We start from the raw sequence: 22,500 nt of genomic DNA on the forward strand, positions 1-22,500 counted from the left end.
CTGGAAGTGTGGAATCGAGGGTTTTAAAGAACTGACCTGCCATAGAGACTCTTTGATCGCTCATCCATGCACAAAATCAAATAGTTTCTGTTGTGAAAAACCTTAAACTAACTCCTGTCTTTGTGATTTTCATGTTTTAACTTCACTCTGAAGGATTACATGCTTCTCTATGGGTTGAGAAAATTCTTCCACCCTTGGTCTTGTGAAGCCCTTTCAGAACCAATTAGATAAACTAAAAAATGTATGGTGGTCAAGCTGAAAAAAAGTCTGTTTTTCAAAGTTCCTGACAAGTTGACAATTTGGAGGTTTCTCCGTCACAGGACGGTGACGAAATAATACTTAGCATGTTTTAGCAGCACCAGGTTAGAGCATCGGGACAATTCAGATAGTATCAGGTAAGTTGTCAATAGGCCCTTTTCACATCGTCATGATAACAGCTAAACCGGTGCATTACAACTTCCTGTGGCAAGTTTCTTTTTGCGACTTACTGACAAATCGATCCAACAAAAACAACAAAATTGTAATTGTTACTAGCACTAGATACATAACAAATTAAAAAACGTAACAGATTAAAAATTTTGGGCAGGTTGTGGAGTGATTTAGTGAAGGCCATAACTGGCAACAGGAAGTTGTAATGCACCGGTTTCTCTCTAGTAGCATTGAGAAACAGAACGTGAAAAGGGCCTATTGCAGAAAAGTATACTAAATTGACTTTTACACACCTTTCTGTCACTCATCTTCCTGTTCAGTGTGCCAAACTCCATCCATCCAGGCTAAGACAAACTGTAAAAAGTATTTGCAAATACTATTCGGACCATAAAGCCTGTTGAAACCCAAGTAAACCCTGCCAAAACCTTATATACATTCCCAATTGACATAAACAACATTCCATAATCTGAGAACACAGAAAAGATGGGATGAAAAAGAAAGAAAGAAAGAAAGAAAGAAAGAAAGAAAGAAAGAAAAAAGCAGAGAAACACACAGATGTGATGTATCATGTCAGCCTCCCCCCTCTCCTCTACTGAATGTCTGCTTTTCTCTTATCTCTTTCTCTCTCTGTCGATCTCTCTCTATTTCTCTCTCTCTGTCTGCTTCCATCCCCTCTCTCCCTCTCAGTCTTTCTCTCTCTCTATCTGTCTCTATCTCTCTGTCTCTCTCGTCTCCAGAAATAGAGGCGTGCCCATGATATCATGTTAGATGTAGATGAAATCAGATATGAATACAGATGAGAGCGGTGTAAGCGCTACTTGCTAATTGTGAGAACTACTGCCAGAGAATCATTCAATGTGTGTGTGTGTGTGTGTGTGTGTGTGTGTGTGTGTGTGTGTGTGTGTGAGTGAGAGAGAGAGAGAGAGAGTATATATAATTGGGAAAGAGGCATTTTTATATATATTATCAAGACTACTTACACCCATACATCACACTGAATCAAACCTAATCTATTCACTAATTAACTGCAATCAAACTCCATTCAAACTCAACTTCCTAGAGGAAAAGGGAACAGCTAGGCCCCAGGCACACTCATTTATTCCTTATTTAATCCAGCAAGCTGACTTCAGGACGCAATGCTTATTTAAAGAAACCGCCTGGGGGAGGAGAGCCACTATCAGCTGAACCTGTAAATGTGGTCACATAGCAATAATAGTGTATGTATAATAATAATAATACAGATACAGACTACTTACAGGCCAAAGAATGACTATGAACCCAATTAAGGTTGTTGCATACAGGGAAGCTAAATGTATATAGGTCAAAGTTAAAGTACTGTTTCACCTACTGTATAGAATTTTATCAGTGTCCTTGGAAACGTTTTTCAGGAAAGAAAAAACATTATTTCCCTTCACCTTTTTAGGCTGGTGGGAATTACCAGCTTCCCCCCCTACTATTACAGCAAGGTAACAAGAAGAAAAATTCACTGTAAATTTTTTCTAATGCCCACAAACTAATCAAAACTGATCAAAATCTGTATTTTTCAGTAAAAGTAATGAATTGGATCAGTATTCAACTTTGAATTGCCAGTATTGGAAGTTGAAATATGGTATAATAATATCAGAGAATCTCTACTTTTTCCCTATCACCTATACTGTTAAGAAATCAGACGATGATGAGAGCGCTGGTTCCTCCATCACTGCACATTTGCATCGTCGCCAGGAAAACTTGACTGATTGGTCACCATTGTCTAGAAGGGATCCTTTCTATCTCTTCTAGCTCTGCGGCGGCGTCGCTCCAGACAGCGTGGGTTCATCGATGGTTCAACAGCTGAGCTAGGCCTCCGTGCCTTCCTACTCTCCCTACCGGCTTTCCAATTAAGCCCATATGATTCTGGCTTGTGTCTATTTTTAGCCGTGGATATTCATAATCCAGATGTCAAGAGAGAGAGAGAGAGAGAGAGAGAGAGCATGGCTACAAACGCAGTCAAAACAACCAGTGCTGCTTACTAACCCAGAGGTGGAATTAAGAGATGACAGCAGCAGCATCAGTGATCTGCCTCGCCGTAAAACCTAAACGCACGTGTGTCATACGAATTCATCAATCTACATCAAGAAATATGACGTAGATACAGGTAGAAGTCAGAAAACACACACACACACACACACACACACACACACACACTACTGCCGCTGCATCAAAGCTGTTCAAAACTCTTAATTAATTCAGTTAGTGGTTCCATGAGTTTAAATATAACTGATATACAGCAGGTTTCATTCAAGACAGTGGATGAGAGAGAGATAAGAAAGAGAGAGTTATCTAATCTCCTTCCCTTCCATCCTCCCCTCTTTTCCATTCTTCTCCTTTCTCCTGCTCTCTTCTCATTTTCTTCCCTCCCCCGTTTCCTCTTTTCTTATCCTCTCCTTTCTGCTTTCCTCTTTCTCTCCTGCCTCCTTCCTCTCCTTTTATTCTTCCCCCTCTTGTCCTCTCCCTCATTCTCCCATCTCCTTCCTTCTTCTCCTCCACTGTCATCCTCTCCTCTCTCTTCTCCCTCCCTCTGTCCTCCCCTTTCTACCTTCTTCCTCTCCTCTCGTCTCCTCCTCGTTTTCCCCGCTCTCCTCTCTGCTCTCCTGCCCTCTCCTCTCGTCTCTCAATTTCCCTTTCCTCTCTTTTCTCCTCTCTCTCTCTCTCTCTCTCTCTCAAGAGCTTTCTCCTCGGATACTCCACAAGTCTCCATGGCCACAGTTGTCACGGCAGCAGGCTGCGCTGTATGTAAAATGAGGTGGAGGAGCAACACAATGAATATAAACATCCAGTGGGTTGAAAACGCACACATATGCACAGTAACATACAGCTTGAAACTTACACACACACACATTTATTATAGGCTACTGTATAAACCCACACATTCACATCACCCAGGCAGCAGCTACACAAAGAACATGACAAAACATATAATACTTAAAGATAGTATACATGCACAATTTCACATGATGCCACAGGTATTTCATTTCTTGTTTTTTTTAGTATTTGTTGACCACACACAACGCTTAGCATGTGTTCCAACAGAAAACCAAAAAGGGCCTGATACTTTACTAAAGTAGGCCCAGTACAATACAGAACGGTACTGTTGCAATGGAAAAACCCTTTAGTTTGCAAGGCTATCAAATACAGATTTGGTAGAGTCCCACGGCACAGCAATTTAAATTATAAATATTGATTTAAAATTATTTTATCATAAGCTTTCCGCCAAAATAATAGTTCGGCTGGACTGCAACCATAGAAACGTCTGTAGCATCCCTGTGCTGAACTGTAGCAGAACTGTAACCATAGCAACTTAAACAACCCATTAAGATCACTGTTCAGCCTCTAACCAGCAACCAGAGTATTCAACTAAGCTGTGTAATAAACTTAATTGATTATCTGTTTATTTGAATGTGATCTCAACTCTCTGGCAGCACACAGTAACCAGAGACTAGCCTACTTGGCTTGCTAGTTAACTGTTAGCAAGCCTAGCTTAGACTAGCATATTGCATACATACATAGATGCACTGATTATACTACAATGTGATTTATTATAAAATGCCAGAGTGTGTGTGTTGTGTTACCATCACAAAACATTTAGTTATAAATATAGCAGTGTATTGCAACAGGCCAATGCAACCTAATAGATGAAGAACCCAGTAGAATAGAGTCAGAGGTGTGGAAGAGTCTCAGTGAAACCTGCCAGTGAAGGCTGTCAGCCAAACAGACTTGCTGCAGGTTTAAGTGCTGGTTCTCATTCTGCTCTAAAGGAAAAAAATGTTGTACACTATGTTGAGATTGAAGATCTCATTTATCCCACAAGCTATAAACCTGCTTAGCTGTAACAGATAATCTCCCCATCACATTCCCTGGTCATTCAATCTACTGCTACTTTCATTATTCATTTCAACAGTTTTGTTCCAAAATTAGATATCCGTTATTTGGGGGAAAAAAAAAAAAAAAAAAGTATCACAAAATGATCGCTAACGCAAAATGAATGATGTTAAAAGGATAATAAATGAGTGAAGTCAACCAAGACACTTTAACAACTGATACAGAGAGGATCATCTATCTTTTAGAGGTATTGAATAATGAACTTTTTTTTTTTTTTTTTGAAAATGTATATGTAATATTCTTCATTTTAATGTGTCCACCCGACCCAGCACCTCGACTGGATGTACACGTCTCTGCTTAATAAGGCAGACTGATGTGCCATTCAGTGAACTAAAGGTATCAGTTTCTTGATTAAAATTTGATTTAATGAGCTTATACTGAAACATTCTCTCCAATGTACTGCCATTTGCCAAGTTCATGCACTTTATTGTGTTTTCTGCCCTTTTGTTTGATCATACATGGCTTCACTTCACATTTATAGAGAGTATTTTAGTGTGCTCTGAATTCTAATGTCTAATATCTCAACAAAGTGTGCTTTTGGAATGGAAAAATTCAAAAGGACGTCACATAAATGTCCTCTGTGTGTTTGTGTTTGTTTGTGTGTGTGTGTATGTGTGTGTATTTGAGTGAGAGAGTGTATGTGTCCCACATTCCCTGCGGTGCCTGTGGTCCCTGGGCCTTTGGGTGCTAAGCAGTCAGTCCAACAGGCTCCCTGGCATCTGGGCATCTGTCACCCCATGGCCTAAAAAGCTGTAAAGCTCCTGGGTTCTATTTAAAATACGCAAACACTTGCATAACACACACGCATGCGCACACACCTACACACACACACACACACAGACACACACCTACACACACACAGACACACACACACAGACATACTTGGGTGTGGCTGGATGGGCTGGATCATTGGCATAAAGGTCAATTTTGAAACCTGTGTGTATATGTCTGGCCGTGTTAGCATCTGTGTGTGTGTGTGTGTGTGTGTGTGTGTGTGTGTGTGTGTGTGTGTGTGTGCCTGTCTTTCACTTACCGAGAAGCATGTTAGATCACTCTAAAGAAAAAAATGCACTGTGCATTTGCACATTTTTTTCTAATGCTCATAAAAACTAATGAGCAAAATCTGTATTTTATCAGTAAAAGTGATGATTTGGATCAGTATTCATGCACTTTGAATTGAAAGTATTGGAGGTTGAAATATGGGACAAGAGAATCTCCACTATGTTTGAATATGTTTTCCCCAGGTCTTTCACCTTTCTGCTGTTTCTCCGGTCATGCACACTGATGATGCTGAATCAGACTGACACCTCAGAGAACGGACTGATTCACAAAAGGTTATATTTTACATTCATTTCATATGACATATTTTTTCATTCACGTTATATTTTCCACATAAAAAGACAAGTATTCATAAAGCTAGCACTAAATAGGCATATACGTCATAAGTCATTTACGTCCCATTCATTATTTTTAGAATCAAAGAAGTTTAGATATGACTGAATCCCAAACTGAGATAAATAAATAATGCACCCATTTTATTTGTCCTCCTGACACGACATAGGTACATTATGAGAATTCACCATTTAAAAACAGGCTTATGATATGTAACACTTTAAATATCATACATATAAGAATTTCTTGTAAAAGCTTTCTACATGGGTTGCCTTAACCTGAAGTGCAAGTGCACACTCGTCTGAGAAAATGCTACCAAACAGTCAATAAAAATGTTATTTACACCATTGAAACAATGTTCAAATATATTGATACAGTGATGAATAATGCAAGCACTACTCTACTAATAATACAACTAGTTTTACACTGGGTGCAGGTCATGATTCTTTGGTTTTTATTAATATGGGAAGCGAATACCAACACCTGCAGAAGGCTGAGGATTACCTTGATTTGAAGAATTTCACTCCAAAATGAGATATCTACCATTTGAAAAAAGTGACATCTACACTTACAAAATGATTTATGACACAACATTAACACAAATTGCTTTTTATTTCCAAAATCTATATATAGCCTTTTGGAAATGAATTCTTAATTTCTGCAGCAGCAGCAGCAAAAACAACAGATTCAGCAGTTGGCCATCGTTAGTGTTTCAGGAAATACTGATGTTGTCCAAGTGCTGAAAAGCATTTCTTTTTGGCGTTGCCATCCATTAAAACAAGGATTCTAGTTAATATTCTATAAGTGCCATTATTATATTTCTGGCCAGGTTTGCTACTTTCATGTATTCTCTACATTTCATCTGTGATGACGATGAAAAGGAGTGACAGCTCAGAGCAGGAAGTGACTCACGAAGGTGGGACGACACAAAGCTGTATGATCACAAATGTCCTGAGGCAACTTTAATAGTGACTACACACACACACGCACACACACACACATAAACATGTGCAAACAGACACACGCACACATACACACACACACCAGGGCTTTACAGCGCTGCCATTTTAGTGGCCTAAAAATACATTCATGTTACTTTGAAAATTGAAAAACAAACTTGTGATTCATAGTAAGAATGGGAATTATTACATGTGTTCACAGATCATGCTCCCTACGTTCTTTCCAGGTCAGAATTTTTCAAAAGACTGTGTGTTCCTTTGCAAAACTGTTATTGTAGGAGCCAGCACACACACACACACACACACACACACACACACACACACACACACAAGCAGAAATATTCACTTTTACATTTTTGACATTTAGCTGAAGTTCTTCTCGAGAGCACCTTGCAATGTATGAGCAGACACAGACACTTCGACAGGACACATGGCTGTTGATGGACACACACACACACACACACACACACACACACACACACTAACCTTGGACATATTGCAGCCCCTTATGTTAACACTGCACAAGGAGACCAAATACGTTTACACAAGATTCACGCATGAACCTCCTTTCCTGTCTGCCTGGCGTGTGGTGGCCTTGTAAAAGCACTCACTATACGCATGACAATTCAGCCACACACACACACACACACACACACACCCTGAAGCGTGAAACTGCTGTTGACATTTCATAAGACAGACCAAACACTCACTCACACACACACACACACACACACACACACAAACCTGGCGCGTGTGTGTGTGAGTGAGGTTTAACAGGGTGTAAAGCAACAGGGTAAATGAAGCTTTAAGAACAGAACATTAACTACTGTGTTCCTCACACTGTCCTGCCTCCTCTCCATCCCTCTATCTTTCCATCCATCCATCCATCCATCCATCCATCCATCCATCCATCCATCCATCCTGCCATCCATCCCTTACAGTCTGGAAAGACATGAGGTGAGCCTTGAGACTTCAGCTCAAAAGCTAAAACGCAAACCTTTGCATTTTGTTGAAACCAAGGGTGGAAGCAACTAATTACATTTACTTACATTAATGTAATTGAGTAGCTCTTTTGTGTACTACCATTACAGAGTACACATTTTGTGGCTCTCCATAAGCAAATTGTGGACCTTTTGCAACAAATGGTCAGTCAGCAAAGAAGCGAAGAGTAATCTGGCTTTATTTTTTTTTGCACTTTATTTTGTAATTGCCAAATTTTCCAATTAAAAGCCTACTTCGAACTCTGTCCTCTCATCCTTTTAGAATTGTGTGGAAAGGTCACATCTAACAGTGTTCTATTTTCTAAAAGGTAACTCAGTAACTTGCAGTAAGAGCATTTTAAATGAGCTACTTTTTACTTTTACTTCATTTTTTGATTTTTACACCAGTAAACCCCCCCCCCCAATACACACACACACACGCACACACCCCGTCGCATCTGATTCACCTTTCTCTGAAACTCAATTTGCACTTTTGAGCCGGTGCAACAATTTGAAGCCTTATTTTAATATTGTCAAAGGGCAGCGAGTGGGCAGTGTCATTACTTCTTATCTGAACACAGAGCTACTGAAAAAAACACAGCCTGTTGCTGCATTCTTCTCATTTTACGGGTGCAAGTATAGGAACATAACGTACCATTTGGTGGACATCTGGATAAGAACAATGTGAAAACTTGTAAGTATATTATGCCACAATTCTTCCTCACTTTCCATACAAGTGATTCCACTCAGCTGAGCCTCAATGTCACACCACCCACAGGACAAACTCAGAAGCTCTCAAACTCAAAATCAAAGCAGATGTAACATGATCTGCCATGTGGAGACTCACGTGAGATGATGTACAGTTACAAATCATCTTTCTTGATGAAGTGCCGATTCTCAAGAAGACTGATCAAACTGCGATTATTTCAGCAGCTACACCGTTCTCAAATTTATTTCAGACACATAGGGTCGTAGTTTGGTCTGCAGAATGGTAGTTTGGCTTAAGATTGGGACACACTGTCACACACACATACACACACAAGTGGCTCAAGTTTAAGGAGCCGCCAGGAACCTTTAATTTTTAGAGAGATCTAGACCAATGGCTGTATGTATGGATGTATGGTGCAGCTTGCTGTCAATAGGCTTCAGCCAAACGTTGAATCCAGATCTGAACTCTCTGTATATGTATGGTGCAAGATATACTATATTCCTACTTGGCATTCACACTGCCAGCAACTCAAAAACTACCCACTCCGAAGACACTTGTTTTCTATAAGCTGAGCAATCAAGACCAGCAAAAATGGCTTGTCACTAGGCACTAGTGGCCTACTAGTGGTCCTGTAATTGGACAGTCCCAATTTGATCCCATATAACTTCAAGTGTCTGATAATAACGTCTGTCAATTCTACTCGCCACTTGGGCAGGAATAGCCAGCTAGTCCTCAATCAGTGTTTTTTACTTTTAAAAACTTTGCCTTCTGAGAAATAAAAATTTTCTGTGAAATTCTGAAGCCAAATGCCACTGTCACCTCCTAATTAAAAGTCAGTTACACGCCCCTAGTTGCAAGTGATCAGTTACTTTAAACTGGACAACAGGCAATGAGTGGACGATGTGATTGATTTCTATCTTAACACACAGTTACCATTTAATTCCTGGGCACATGTACAGAAACATAACATTAGGGCTGCAACTAACGATTATTTTCATTGTCGATTAATCTGTTGATTATTTTCTCGATTAATCGATTAGTTGTTTGGTCTATAAAATGTCAGAAAATGGTGAAAAATGTCGATCAGTGTGTTTCCCAAAGCCCAAGATGACGTCCTCAAATGTCTTGTTTTGTCCACAACCCGAAGATATTCAGTTTACTGTCATAGAGGAGTAAAGAAACCAGAAAATATTCACATTTAAGAAGCTGGAATCAGAGAATTTTGACTTATTTTTCTTAAAAAATGACTCAAACCGATTAATCGATTATCAAAATAGTTGGCGATTAATTTAATAGTTGACAACTAATCGATTAATCGTTGCAGCTCTACATAACATACAGTATAACATTTGCCACTGGATGAATGCCTTTATCCAAAGCACCTTAAAGTACCATGAAAGCAGATATTTTTACCATCAGGAGCCCCAGCAGGACTCAAACCCTGAACCCTAGCATTGTTTATGCCATTGATCCATAGAGTACGTTACAGGAAACCAGCACACTATCCAAAAAATGACAGGAAAAATGTGAGATACTAATTTATTTATGGATCTTTCATGAATCTATAGCTCACACAAGAAAATCTCATCCTCATTTTTTAACACTGAACAAATTTCGTACCATTTGCTATACTTTTATCAATTGAGACCTACATACATAAAAACACTTTCCTGGATCCACCCACATGAATCGACCACATTTTCACTTTTTTTCACCCGTTTGAATTTCATGATTCACGGGCCTGGCATGGCTGTGTTCACCATCACCTGGACCGATCATATCATAACATCTATCTCAAAACTCAAACATGTGCCAAAAGTATATTTCCTTTCTGCTGAAGAGCTGCCAGTCCTGTCTGTCTCTGCTTCTCAGCTAAGACAGACACACAGACACACACACGCACACACACACACACACACACAGACACACACACACACACACACACACACACACACACACACACACACACAATGTTGAAGCACAGCCATCCATGCTTCTCTCTGCCTGGCTGCTAATGAGAGGGCTTGACCTCACATACTGCAAAGACGCCCACATCCTTCCTCACACCCACCTACACACACACACACACACATACACACACACATACACAGCATATATACTGTACATTCACACACATAAAAACTGGAGACATTGCACATGTACAAAAACTGACTGAAGACACAAATTATCTGAAAATGAAAAAACAACAATTAGAACTGCTGAATGTGTGGGAGCACATTATATGCACATATGGTGTGTGTGTGTGTGTGTGTGTGTGTGTCTTTATGCATTCATGATCAAAATGCTTCCTGTTTGTAGATGAATGAAGTTGCATATTGTGTGTGTGTGTGTGTGTGTGTGTGTGTGTGTGTGTGTGTTTGTACCAAATGATTGCCCTAAGGGTTAGCAACTTGCTAGGTCACACCGCCTCAACAACCAGTCACACGCTACCCTAGTCTGATCACCAATACAATCAATGGATATCTCTCTCTCTCTCTCTCTCTCTCTCTCTCTCTCTCTCTCTCTCTGGTCTGTCTGTATTTCTTTCTCTCTCTCTTTACAACAATAACACACACACACACACACACACACACACACACGCACACAGAGACAAAGATACGCCCACACACACACTCACGTGCTCGGTGCGGCAGTGCGCTGCTTAGTGTGAGTCTCATTTCCCCTCCTCTCTAAACCTTTAATCCCCGACTGAGAGAAAAACGACGCAACCTGACATTCTCTTCTGGGAATCACACATACACACACACACACACACATACATACACAAACATTACACACACACACGCACAACATGCATGATCACAGACATCCACACACACGCGCAGGTGTATGCACAAACAGATATACACACACACAAACAGACATACGTATATTTGCACACAAGCAAAAATAAGTAGATGCAAACACACACATGCATGCACAGACAAATACACAGACACACACACACACACACACACACACACACAGCAGTTTGACCAGATGCACCATCCTTTGGGGAATGTTTTATACATAGAAGTCACAAACACACAGGCTGTGCTTTCACTGTCACTATTCAGCAGTGACTGATTTGTGGTTGGGCAACCAAATGCATGTACACACACACACACACACACACACACACACACACACACACACACAAAATTGACTGCACTCATTGTACTGTTAGGTGCTTTGGATAAAAGTGTCCACCATGCAGAAATCAGGTTTTATGTTTGCTATTATCCAAAGGCAATCATGTTTTCGACCACGCTGCAGACTGCTATCTGAAGTGCAGACAAAAGAATAACTTCCCACCGTGGCGTGATTAAATTGCCTTTTTCATCTAAGACAGGAACCATGCTCTCTTAATGTGTTTGTCAGTGAATGGGATGAAGTGCCTCAAATACATTATAATACACAGACCTCATGTTTGGCTCAATTCTCATTAAATTCAATTAAATCAGAAAGTGGGTTTTCTTTAATGCTCAAAAACGCCCTGAAGGAGCCTCTATTCAGCTGTAGCAGTATTGCTAGATAATGTGGGTAATGTAGTTTTAATGAGCATCAATCTATTACAATTTTGAACCCAAAGTTATTCAGCAGGAATGTCATATGCTACTTTTGCCTAGACCTTTTTAACACTGAAAAAAAATGGTCAAAACACACAACTCACATGGACATTACCTTGCTGGAGATTATACAGTCAGCCTGAGTCAGAAGGAGCGGTGTATGTTATTTGGTCAAACTTTTGCATCAAACGCAGACTGCCAGTCCAGACAGTACTGTACTTGGCAGACGATGTGGGAGTTTGGTGAAAAAACAGTACATTACTTTTCCTTTAACGATTACTCCTGCAGAGACGCGCACCCTGTAATAATCACAAATAACCATTTTTTTCCGCACAGGAATAAAATCACAGGCAAAATGACGTCACCTGACCTTCTCCTGTAAACGTAATCCCATCAGGGCCAAGTCCCAGACAGGGCTTTTTGTCTGTAACTGCGTTAATAAAAGGCTTTTAGCTTGGAAACCAACCAAGTTTAAAATGCCCTCCATACCGATTGCTCTGCACCTTGATCAAGAGGCAAGAGCCAGAGACTTTAACCCAGCAAAGACTCTGAAATACAGCCGGAATAAATGGAATTGCGGCTAGGACAGGAGCTAGAGTCAGGACCTGAAATAATTGTGATAGAGCCTTCATTTCTGTAGCCAGTGTTATGTGCATCAGTCTCAATTTACATTTGAATTGACTGACTTGAATTGAATAGGTCGCCCCCAAACCCGGTGTGATCTAGTGTGTGTTCTGTCTTCATGTCATGATTAAACCCAGGGAGAGTGAAAACCCAGCTGCCAGGCTCCAGCAGTGTCTGCTTATGGTTTTAATCATAGAATTATGTGTCTTGTTGCCATGGTTTTGACTCTGATCTCCAACCCTGCATTAGCCAACAGATCATTGACCCTGTGATCTCTGACTCATGGTGTTCATGTAAAGGCTCACCCACATGCAGTTAAAATGGACTCCATCATAGAGAACACAATGCATGCACAATCACACCGATAGGCTTAATGCTACGATACTCAGGGAACATTTCAAAGCAAAAGAGATGAGCAATTTTGCTGATAATGAAAACGAATAGTTCTGTTTTCATGATACTTTTGTTTGTTTGGTCCACTTTTGTTATGTTTAGTCCGCTTTTATTTTGACCAGTTGTTAATTCACATCCACAGTCTAGTATATCCATTTAAACTGCCTTCAAACTTGGCCCAGAATATACTTATTATATTCTACTTACACTTATTCTAGTTTGGACTCTCAACTAACCCCCTTTTCCTCCACGCCAGGTTTTGACATACTGTAGATGTTCATCCTAGTTAGACAGCACAAGGAATAGATCCTATATATTGATCCTATATGTACTGATCCTATATATTGATAAATCACAACAAAAGTTTAAATTATGTTTGCATTGCAGTCCTTTCAATAGACACACTGGTGAACACACAGCATATTATCATTTACCAATATTTTCCAATACATAGGATCTGAGGCAAAAAAAATCTTTCTGTTCCTATTTTGGCACCTGTTTAGACAGCTATAGCTTGAATATTAGAGGAAAGGAGGGCTGGGTGAGAGCGGGTATGTCATTTGGGTTTTCAAGTGGGTACTTCCCATCAGTCCCAAGAAAATTATGCTAAATTAACAGCTGACCCTGCTGGCTCGAAACGGCCCACTCAACAGATCAGAAACCAAAGTGTACCAACAGTCATAGGCCATATATCACAATGTATCGCAATCACAATATATCCCAATCAGTTCCCACTGACTTGACTGAGCATGTAGGCCTACAGTTTAAAGTATATGCCCACCAACCCCCCCACCCCAATCCCCTACACACACACACACACACACACAAAGACGCATACAGCAGATTCATATAGGTCTCTTATGGGATGATGAGCTGATCAGCAGTGTATGCTAGTCAGCTAGCGGTCAAAGGGGCCGTCATAAGTCTGCTAAATCACTAACCGGCTTAATAGGATATGAATCATTCTCTGCTCTATACACAGGAGGGGAGAGAGAGAAAGGGAAGAGGTGGGGGGTCAAATAGAGAGATAAAGAAGAGACAGGGTTGTGACAGGAGAGAAACAGAGAGACAGACAAGAATGGAGACAGTAGAAAGAGGAGAGACTGAGGCAGATAAATAGAGAGAAAGACAGATTTTAGAAATCTGAGAGTAATGGAGAGATGAGGGAAGAGTGACATGCAACAACCAGTAGAGTGTAAGCAACAATAAAGAAAAAGAAACAAATGAGAAAAGGCTGATGCTACGTTCACACTGCAGGTACCGGTGTTCAATTTCAATTGTCACAAGTAAATAATGTTATATTTACTCATGGTAAAGCTGACAAATTCCGATTTCTCAAATAGAAGTTGCATGCAAGTCACATGCCTCAGGATTCAATTTGTAAGACAAATCCATGTGGTCCAGATCAGAATTAAAACATGTTTACTCCATGCAGCTTTTTGCTATTCACACTGGTTAGAAATCATCAGATCTGTGTCCAATGTGAGGGGAAAAAAAATCAAAATTTCACTTTCAGCTGCAGTGTGAACATAGCCAAAGAGCTAGTAGAAAGATAAGTAATAGATAGAATGAAAGAAAGATTAAAAATCCAAGATAGATAGATATATAGATAGATATAAAAGACAGGATTAAGAGAACATAGAATGAGATTGAAAGAGTGAGAAAGAAAGAGTGAGAGAGCGAGAGTCAGTCACATGACAATGTTCATTAAAATCTCCTTTCTGTAGAAGCCCCTCCCACTTGTAAGCTCCCACCCTACATCCCTCCACCCACCCACCCATCCATCCGTCCATCTCTCTCTTTCCCCCTCTCTCTACAACCTCCACTCATTTACTGACTACTAATCCACAGCCCAGTTTAATCCCTCAACCTGCTCTCACACACACACATAACTCGTACACACTCACACACACACTTTTTCTCTCCTGCAGATTCACTTGTACACATTCAAATAAACACATAAACGCACACATAGGCACACAGACACACTCAAACATGCAGTCACACTAATGCACACATTCACACAAAGTCATTACTACAGTATCTCTGCATAGAGAATAGATGCACATCTCCAACCGATATGAATTCAATTACATAAATACCTGATCACAGAGAAAATCTGACTGTACAAGCACACAGGCATTTGCACATACACACAGTAGGGCACATAGGGACAAGACACAAAGGCTGAGTCCCTAAATGATCATCACACAGCAGGACTGGCAATCCTTCTTAAGACACACACACACACACACACACACACACTCACTCATTGACGCTGAAGCTCTGCGAGACCAAAGGTCCTTACAGTGGATTAGACTTGGTACAAAGACAGAGCGTCTGCTGCTGAGATTGAGATGATGATTCTTGCTTGAGGGAAAGTAATGCTGCGTAGTAAGAAGGTTTAAGAGGTTGTAGTAGAGAAGCTGGAATATGTAACACCGGTTCTTAACATACAATTTTGTGAGCTAACATACATTAACAGCGTGTGTGAGAACAAACAGAGAAAGCAGAGTTGTTCTGGCCTCAAAAAATATCACGTTGTCTGTATTTCAGCAACACTTTGCAGGTGGAAAACTGCACTTGTTCTTGCTGTATTCCCTAACCCTACATTTAACAAGGTAACAGTAAACGTTGTCGTTACCCACAAATGATGTAGTCTCTGTCTGGGCCAATCAGGAACCAATATGTCTCCTTGTTTTGACCTGTAATAGCAGTGCACCCTTGGGAGAGTTAGTGTTTGAAAAAGCTAAAACACAGCGGTGAGATGCATCATGCGCCCAAGTTTTGCCACATTCTCACCAGTGGTGTCTGAGATATCGTGCAACACATGGACAAACAAGTAAACAAAGTTGTAGCGCTCCCTGAAGGCTAAACAGTGCAATTTCAAAAATGTCAGAATGGAGCAATGAGACACATCATTCCGTAAGTTTTGCACAAATCCGATTGATCAATGGCATCCGAGATATTGTGCGTGGCACACAATTAAACAAACGTTGTGGCGCCCTCCTTAGGCCAATCAGTGTAATTTTGTTTCGTCAAAATCCAACTAGTGGGGGCGCCCCGGTGGCTCAACCGGTAGAGCACATACCATTAAGGTTAAGTCCTACTCGCGGCAGCATGGGTTCAAGTCCAGCCTCAGCCCTTTGCTGTCATGATGTCATCCCCTCTCTCTGCCCTGTCTTTCCTGTCTCTCTACTGTATCTCTGATACTTGCATATCACTCAACTTGAAGAAGAAAATGTCACTTGATATGTGTCCACTCTGGAGCCACCATACTGGCTAGGACTGAATCCCCTTTTCTCTCTGCCGCTTTGCTTCCCAACTGTCTGAATATTTTTTTTTTAAATGCCAAGGGTGAGTGGGCTGTCTACTCTCCCTTAACAAATATAATGTGCCTTGGTTCAAGCAAATTCTCAAACTAAGTTAGGTTACATTGGAAACAAACCAAAATCAACTCACACAAGGTTTTTAGACTTATTGTGAGAAACACACACACACACACACACACACACACACACACTTTCTATGCTTTGTGTGATATTACATCTACAGCTATTGCTGTCAAACTGCCCTTCAGCAACACAGTAAACCCTGATCTGAACTCTCTGTAGGTGTGTGTGTATGGTGCAAGATATTCCTATTCACATTCACATCACAAGCAAATCAAGAAACTAACCACTACAAAATTACTTGTTTTCTATGAGCTAAGCATCCAAGAAAAGACAGAGACTTACTACCTTATTAATCTGGACAATTTCTGTGGCACGCAGGTCTCAGATATGTGGGATACACATTGGTATGATTTCAGAGGGATTAATAACAGCGAACAAACAACAAATCACCACCATTTTTATGACAACTCCATGCGAGGAAAGCCTTATTTTAGCCATGTTAGCTTGGCTATCTCCCCCAGCTGTCTCCTTCCCTTTCTCTTTCCCATCCTTTGCTGTCCACTGATCCAGAAGGAGCCGATCAAACAACACCTACATGCTCTCCAAAAAGTGGTATAGCAGTGTATGTGGAAGTGTATATACTACTGAGGTGAGGCGACACTGATCCAGCCATACAGGAGAATGAGAAAGGGGGAATGTCACCCTACTTCTTAGGGTGTTTTTTTACAAGCACCTACCTCGTTAACTTTCAGTTTTAGGGAGGAAATACAGTATATCATGTCAACAACAACACTGAAAGGAGGACCGCAGTTAGATCTAAGTGTGTGTGCCATCCTCATCTCACTCTTATCTAGTATATTGAACTATTATAAGATGACAGCACCTGGAAAGTTATTAAAATAAAATGTACGCTCTCTTCTCCTCTCTCTTCTCTTCAGACTGGATTTTTAAGTAAAACAACTACCTGCCTTGTTACTTCTGAATAAATCACCCACTACTGGAAAAACTGACTAAATGTTTGAGGTGAGAGGACAATTACCTCTTAAAAAAAAAGGAAAAGAAAAAGAAGAAATGGAAAAACTAATGATATATTTGAGATGAATGGACGGCTATCTCTAAAAACAGAAAAAAAAACACTGTGGCTCAACAAATCAGGACGTCATTCTTAAACAAATTCTCTCTGCTAGCTCAAAGAACAAAGATGGAAAAAGCTGCACAGAGTTGAACACAATCATTTACACACACACACACACACACACACACACGCGCACACACACACACGTATATTGTGCAGTGAGTGATGAGTGTAGACTTGGAGAGCGTGAATAATCCCCATCTGTTGAGGGAACATGCTATGTTTCTCTCTCTCTCTGTCTCTCACTCACTCACTCACTCACACACACACACACACACACACACACGCACAATTCCCTATGATACTAAGAAGAGCCCTTGTCCTTAAGAGAAAAAAGCAAATGTTTGCGCTGCGTATCGGCGTCCTCTGGGGACTCGGCACTAAAAGCATACACTCATAGGATTAAACTTCTCCCAAAAAAAAAAACATTTCTGTTGCTCTTTTGACAATAAAATCTGGAGTGAAAAGAATTTAGGTTAAGTGAATTGAACATACGCATGCACACACACATGCATACACACACACACACACACACACACACACACACACACACAGACATCAGCAGATCCATCCGTGTCTCACCTCTACTGGACTGTACCTGTTTTTGATTTCACCACTCACACGGGCAGCCTGTCCATTAAGGAATGTGTCGTTCGGAGAGGTGCGGTCATTTTAGATGTGTTTTTCTGTCATTTGTTCTCTCTTTGTTCTGTCTTTTTACATATACACACATATATATACAATCCATTCATAGCTCTTGTGAGACAGAAGCTGACTTCTCTGCTGCCTACAGCTGTCTATCCTATTTTCTGCTTGTTTTCATCAGGGACTCTGCTACCATTTGCCCTGACTTTTAAAAATCCATCAATTATGCCTGGATAAATTATACCTAGTATTTGTAAGTCATTTTTAGCATTTGTTTGAACTGGAGTACCAGATGCCTGGGGTTTACCACATCTGGACAATTCAGATAGTGTGAGGAAAGTCAGTCACAGTCAAGATGGCTTTCAAATATTGTGCTTTCATGTTCTAAACTTTCTGCCACTTACTGGATTTTCTGTTATGATCTGTTACTCCAAATGGGTTCAAATAAACACTAAGGGTGCCATTACACCTACAGTTTGTTTTCTGTGGTCCGAACCATAGTGGAAAAGTTTACTCTGTTGCATTTTTGTATCTGGTTTGTTTAGGTTCTCACTGCCCAATTACAAGTGAGTGAACCAGTGCTTGCAAACAAACGTCACATGGACTCCTAAGTAGCTCAGAGAGAGTTTTAGCCAGTCATCCTGCCAAGTTAGAGATTTTGGTGATTGGCAGGGGAGTCAAATCCAATTCCAGTCCTTGTAACTTTAGCTAAGCACGTTGGACTTGTTTATGTGCTCTTTGCTGTAATTGTTCATACCAGTTAAGAACATATGAAGAAACAGCTGAATATGAGCATCAGCCCAGACTGCAGCTTGTCCTCAGTTCATTTTGTTCTGCTGGGCTTTCCAAGTACGAGGAACTGCTGGATATCAGATGTCAACATCCATCTCCTAATACCCATAACACCTTGAGTTTTGGGGTCGTTTCCTGTAGTTGGTTCAAACTACGTTCTCACTCTTAATGAACCAACCAACCAAGTTCTTTCATAAAGGACTGAGACTCACATTTTCAGGCGTCTCGTTGCCGTTATTTGGTGCCACCTGAGTTCAAATGTCCTTGTTCTCACCGGCCAAAACAAACCGAATTAAAGGAGGAAACACTCCTTTAGAGTGAACTCTATATTTGCAAAAAATCATCTATCTGACGCAGGTCTGCTGGAAACCGAGGTAAGGACACAGCAGCACAACACACACATATGGGCGAAATCAACACTTAACAGAACATTTTCCCATCTGGTAACACTTTACATGACAGCTAACTTTTAGCGTAGTTCCAGTGTAATTAGGAACAAAAATTAACAGCTTGCTCTGCTGTTTCAATAGGCCTATCATTCCACTGGATTAGTCAGATTCTTGGATTTGGACTAAGCCTTGCAAATACAGAGAAAAACAGTGTCCAGTCTCCTTCTTGCAGTAGTCGTTTCTGTATAACATCTCTTAATCTGCCATAAAGCCTATTGCATAGTAATAATTATTGTTCTAATGATATTTCACTACTGTCTAATTACACTGTAATTATGGAAATTAGTGAAGTGGAATGTAAAGGTTGTCCACTGTGTGTTTGTGCACAGTGTTACTGTCAGATACACCGGCACCAAACTGGTTTTCGCCTCTCTCTGCCTCTCTCTCTCTTCACCTCAGCGCTGCTCTCACGACATGGAGAGCTGTTGTGACACACAGAGGGATGACCCGCAGACACCGCTGCCTGTGTGTGTGTATGTGTGTGTGAGTGTGTGTGTGTGTGTGTGTGTGTGTGTGTGTGCGTGCGTGCCCTAGTGTTTGTGTGTGTCAACAAAACAATGAAACCCGACACATCCCCAAATATTGTCGGGAAAGCCCTCTGACGCAACACACACTTCCAGCCAATCGCAATCATGCAAAGGTGTTGTGTCTAGCCATTGTGGGTAATCCAGCTGATGACAAATAGTGGCGCTAACAGCTAGCAGCATAGTGCAAGTCTGTGTGAAGCTCTTCCAACCTTAGCTGCACAATCAGCGGGTAACATACAGGCCTGCAGAACCACATACAGCACAACAAAACCACACCTAGTAAATCCAACTCACTACATGTTTGATCCATTTAAATCACCCAAGGTATTCGGCTATATAACTAGTCCAACCAGTATATCGAGGGTTTAAAGGGAAAGGGTCGTAAGTGACATTTTCAAAACACGAGGACATTTGCAAAAACAAAACGATGGCCGATGATGACTGCATCTTTTTTTTATTCAAAACAACAAAGTAACCATTCATACTTTTACAGAGATTAAGATTCAGAAAACTGCTATTCTATAAAAAGCTATATAAAGAGCAGTTACACCCTTTTTGCAGCAAAATTAATCCAGTATTTGAATTTTGGACACTTGAGTCTTTTTGATTTTAAAATGTCACTTATGCGCCTTTTGCACCAAACCCTTGATATTCTGGTTAACATGCTGATCTGTGCCATAATCTCTCCCACTGACACGTGCATTTAAAATAGCTGCATCTGTATGACAGGCTGTTCATGAGGACTTTAATCACACCCTTTCAACCACAACAGCAGTGGAGCTTAGTGTTGTACGTTTGTTGTTTCTTGTGTATTTATAAAGTAAATGAGGTATGCAAGGCGGTATGGTACAGTTAGGCCGGTATATTTCAGTAAATCCCAGTTCATCCATGCACCACCCCCCTCTTTTCCATATTTTCCGGCCGTACTCACCAGCTCTTGGTTGGTAGAGTTGGAGTCGTCTCCGGGGAAGGGGATGTAGATGGCTAAGGCCACACAGTTGGCAAATATAGACAGCAGTATAAAGATATCAAATGGTCTGGAGAGAAACAGACTGTTAAGGAAGCCAGTTATCATAAAAGAAACATGTTTAAAAGTAAGATAACAATGTTTTGGAGTTAAGAGTGCTTTCTTGGAAGTAGGAGTGCTTTGTAAATTTGAAAAAGCGCTTATTTGAATTGTCTAAATTCAGCATTTTTAGGTAAACACTGGGTTTTGTCTACAACAGCCAGCCTGTTTCCACTCTCTCTGTCTCTCTGACTGTGGTCAAAAGGCAGAAAGAGAAAAGTGTTAGAAAAGTTACATTGCAAAATACTGTACTTCATTACACCAGACAAAGATCTGAGAAGGTTTTTAGACCTATGAGTAGGATCGCTGTAATAGGACAGATTCTGAAAATTCAACTGATATATTGATTGATTCATTCATTCATTAACATTTAGTATATCCATTCATCAGTCCAGCCATCAATCCCTCTATCCATTCATCCATCCATCTGTACATTCATACATCAGCCCAGCCTATCATCCAATTATTCATCAATCCATCCATCATTCATCAATCTATTCATCTATGCTTTCATCCACAACCACTGGCAATTTTAACTCCAGCTCTCGCAGCTTAAAGGCTGCTTCCATTCCAACAGTAAAGATTAGAGTTCATTAATTCAGAGATTTATCAAGTTACACATTCAGTCACTGACTCCCCCATCCATCCATTCACTAATCTACCCACCAATCTATCCATTCAGCCATACATCCATCCATAATCCATTCAGACATCCAAACATCCACTAATCCATCCATGCGGCAGGCTGAGGGATACTTCCACTCCACCAGGCTGATGCAGGCCCTGCGGATGGGGTTGTTGAGTGTGAGGCAGAACAAAGCTCTGGGCGGCCTGCTGTTGGTCGATCCTCCCTGCTTCTTGCTCTTGGCGTACTGCTGCCTCTTCCTGTGTGACAGCGAGCCCGCGGGCGCCGCGGCGCCGGTGGGCACCGACGGCCGAGGAGTCATGCTGGGCTTGGCGGCATCGCCCTGGGCTTGGCGAGCGGCGTTAATGGCGGCGTGCCAGGCGAGAACCGGACTGACGGCGGAACCGCCGCCGGGACCATGACCGCCGGCGTTGGCCCCGAGGAGGCCGAAACCCGAGCCGACAGGCTTGCCGGTGCTGGCCGGGGCCTGCGAGGGTTCTGGTTGGTGGATCTGGTGCAGGTGGGTGTGGCTTTCTGACCAGAACGCCGAGGCGTCACCAGAGGGAGTGGCTCTTTTGTTGCTGGCATACTGCGCCCCTGGAAAGAGAAGAGCGGGAAAGAGAGGCTGAATGATATTTATCAAGTGACTTCAACATTCTGAGCAAAACTTTTTGATTCATGTGTGTGTAATGGTGTGTTCCAATCAAATTTGTAAGTCGGAAATTCCCAGCTGGTAGGTCGGAAATACAATATCCATGCAACAGCTAATGTTATATCCACATGATTTTGCAACATTAGCTAGCTAGTTAGCATGGACAATCAGCACCTTGTGCAATTTTAACTTTCAAACGTATATGTTTAACCATTTACCACATAGGTGTTTGATAGGTTTA

General features: G+C 41.1%; 1 protein-coding gene across 1 annotated transcript in view; it reads right to left on the reverse strand.

The window, feature by feature from the left end:
- Positions 1–22,500, reverse strand: part of cacna1db (calcium channel, voltage-dependent, L type, alpha 1D subunit, b) — a 114,085-nt gene that overhangs the window by 86,201 nt on the left and 5,384 nt on the right. The window contains exons 2-3 of the mRNA XM_078288239.1: positions 21,739–22,204; positions 20,848–20,953 (exon numbers count right to left, since the gene is read on the reverse strand). Of these exons, the coding sequence (XP_078144365.1) occupies positions 20,848–20,953; positions 21,739–22,204 (572 nt within the window). The remainder of the gene's footprint in view (positions 1–20,847; positions 20,954–21,738; positions 22,205–22,500) is intronic.

Source organism: Centroberyx gerrardi, chromosome 14, assembly GCF_048128805.1.
Source record: "Centroberyx gerrardi isolate f3 chromosome 14, fCenGer3.hap1.cur.20231027, whole genome shotgun sequence".
NCBI classification, from domain to species: domain Eukaryota; kingdom Metazoa; phylum Chordata; class Actinopteri; order Beryciformes; family Berycidae; genus Centroberyx; species Centroberyx gerrardi.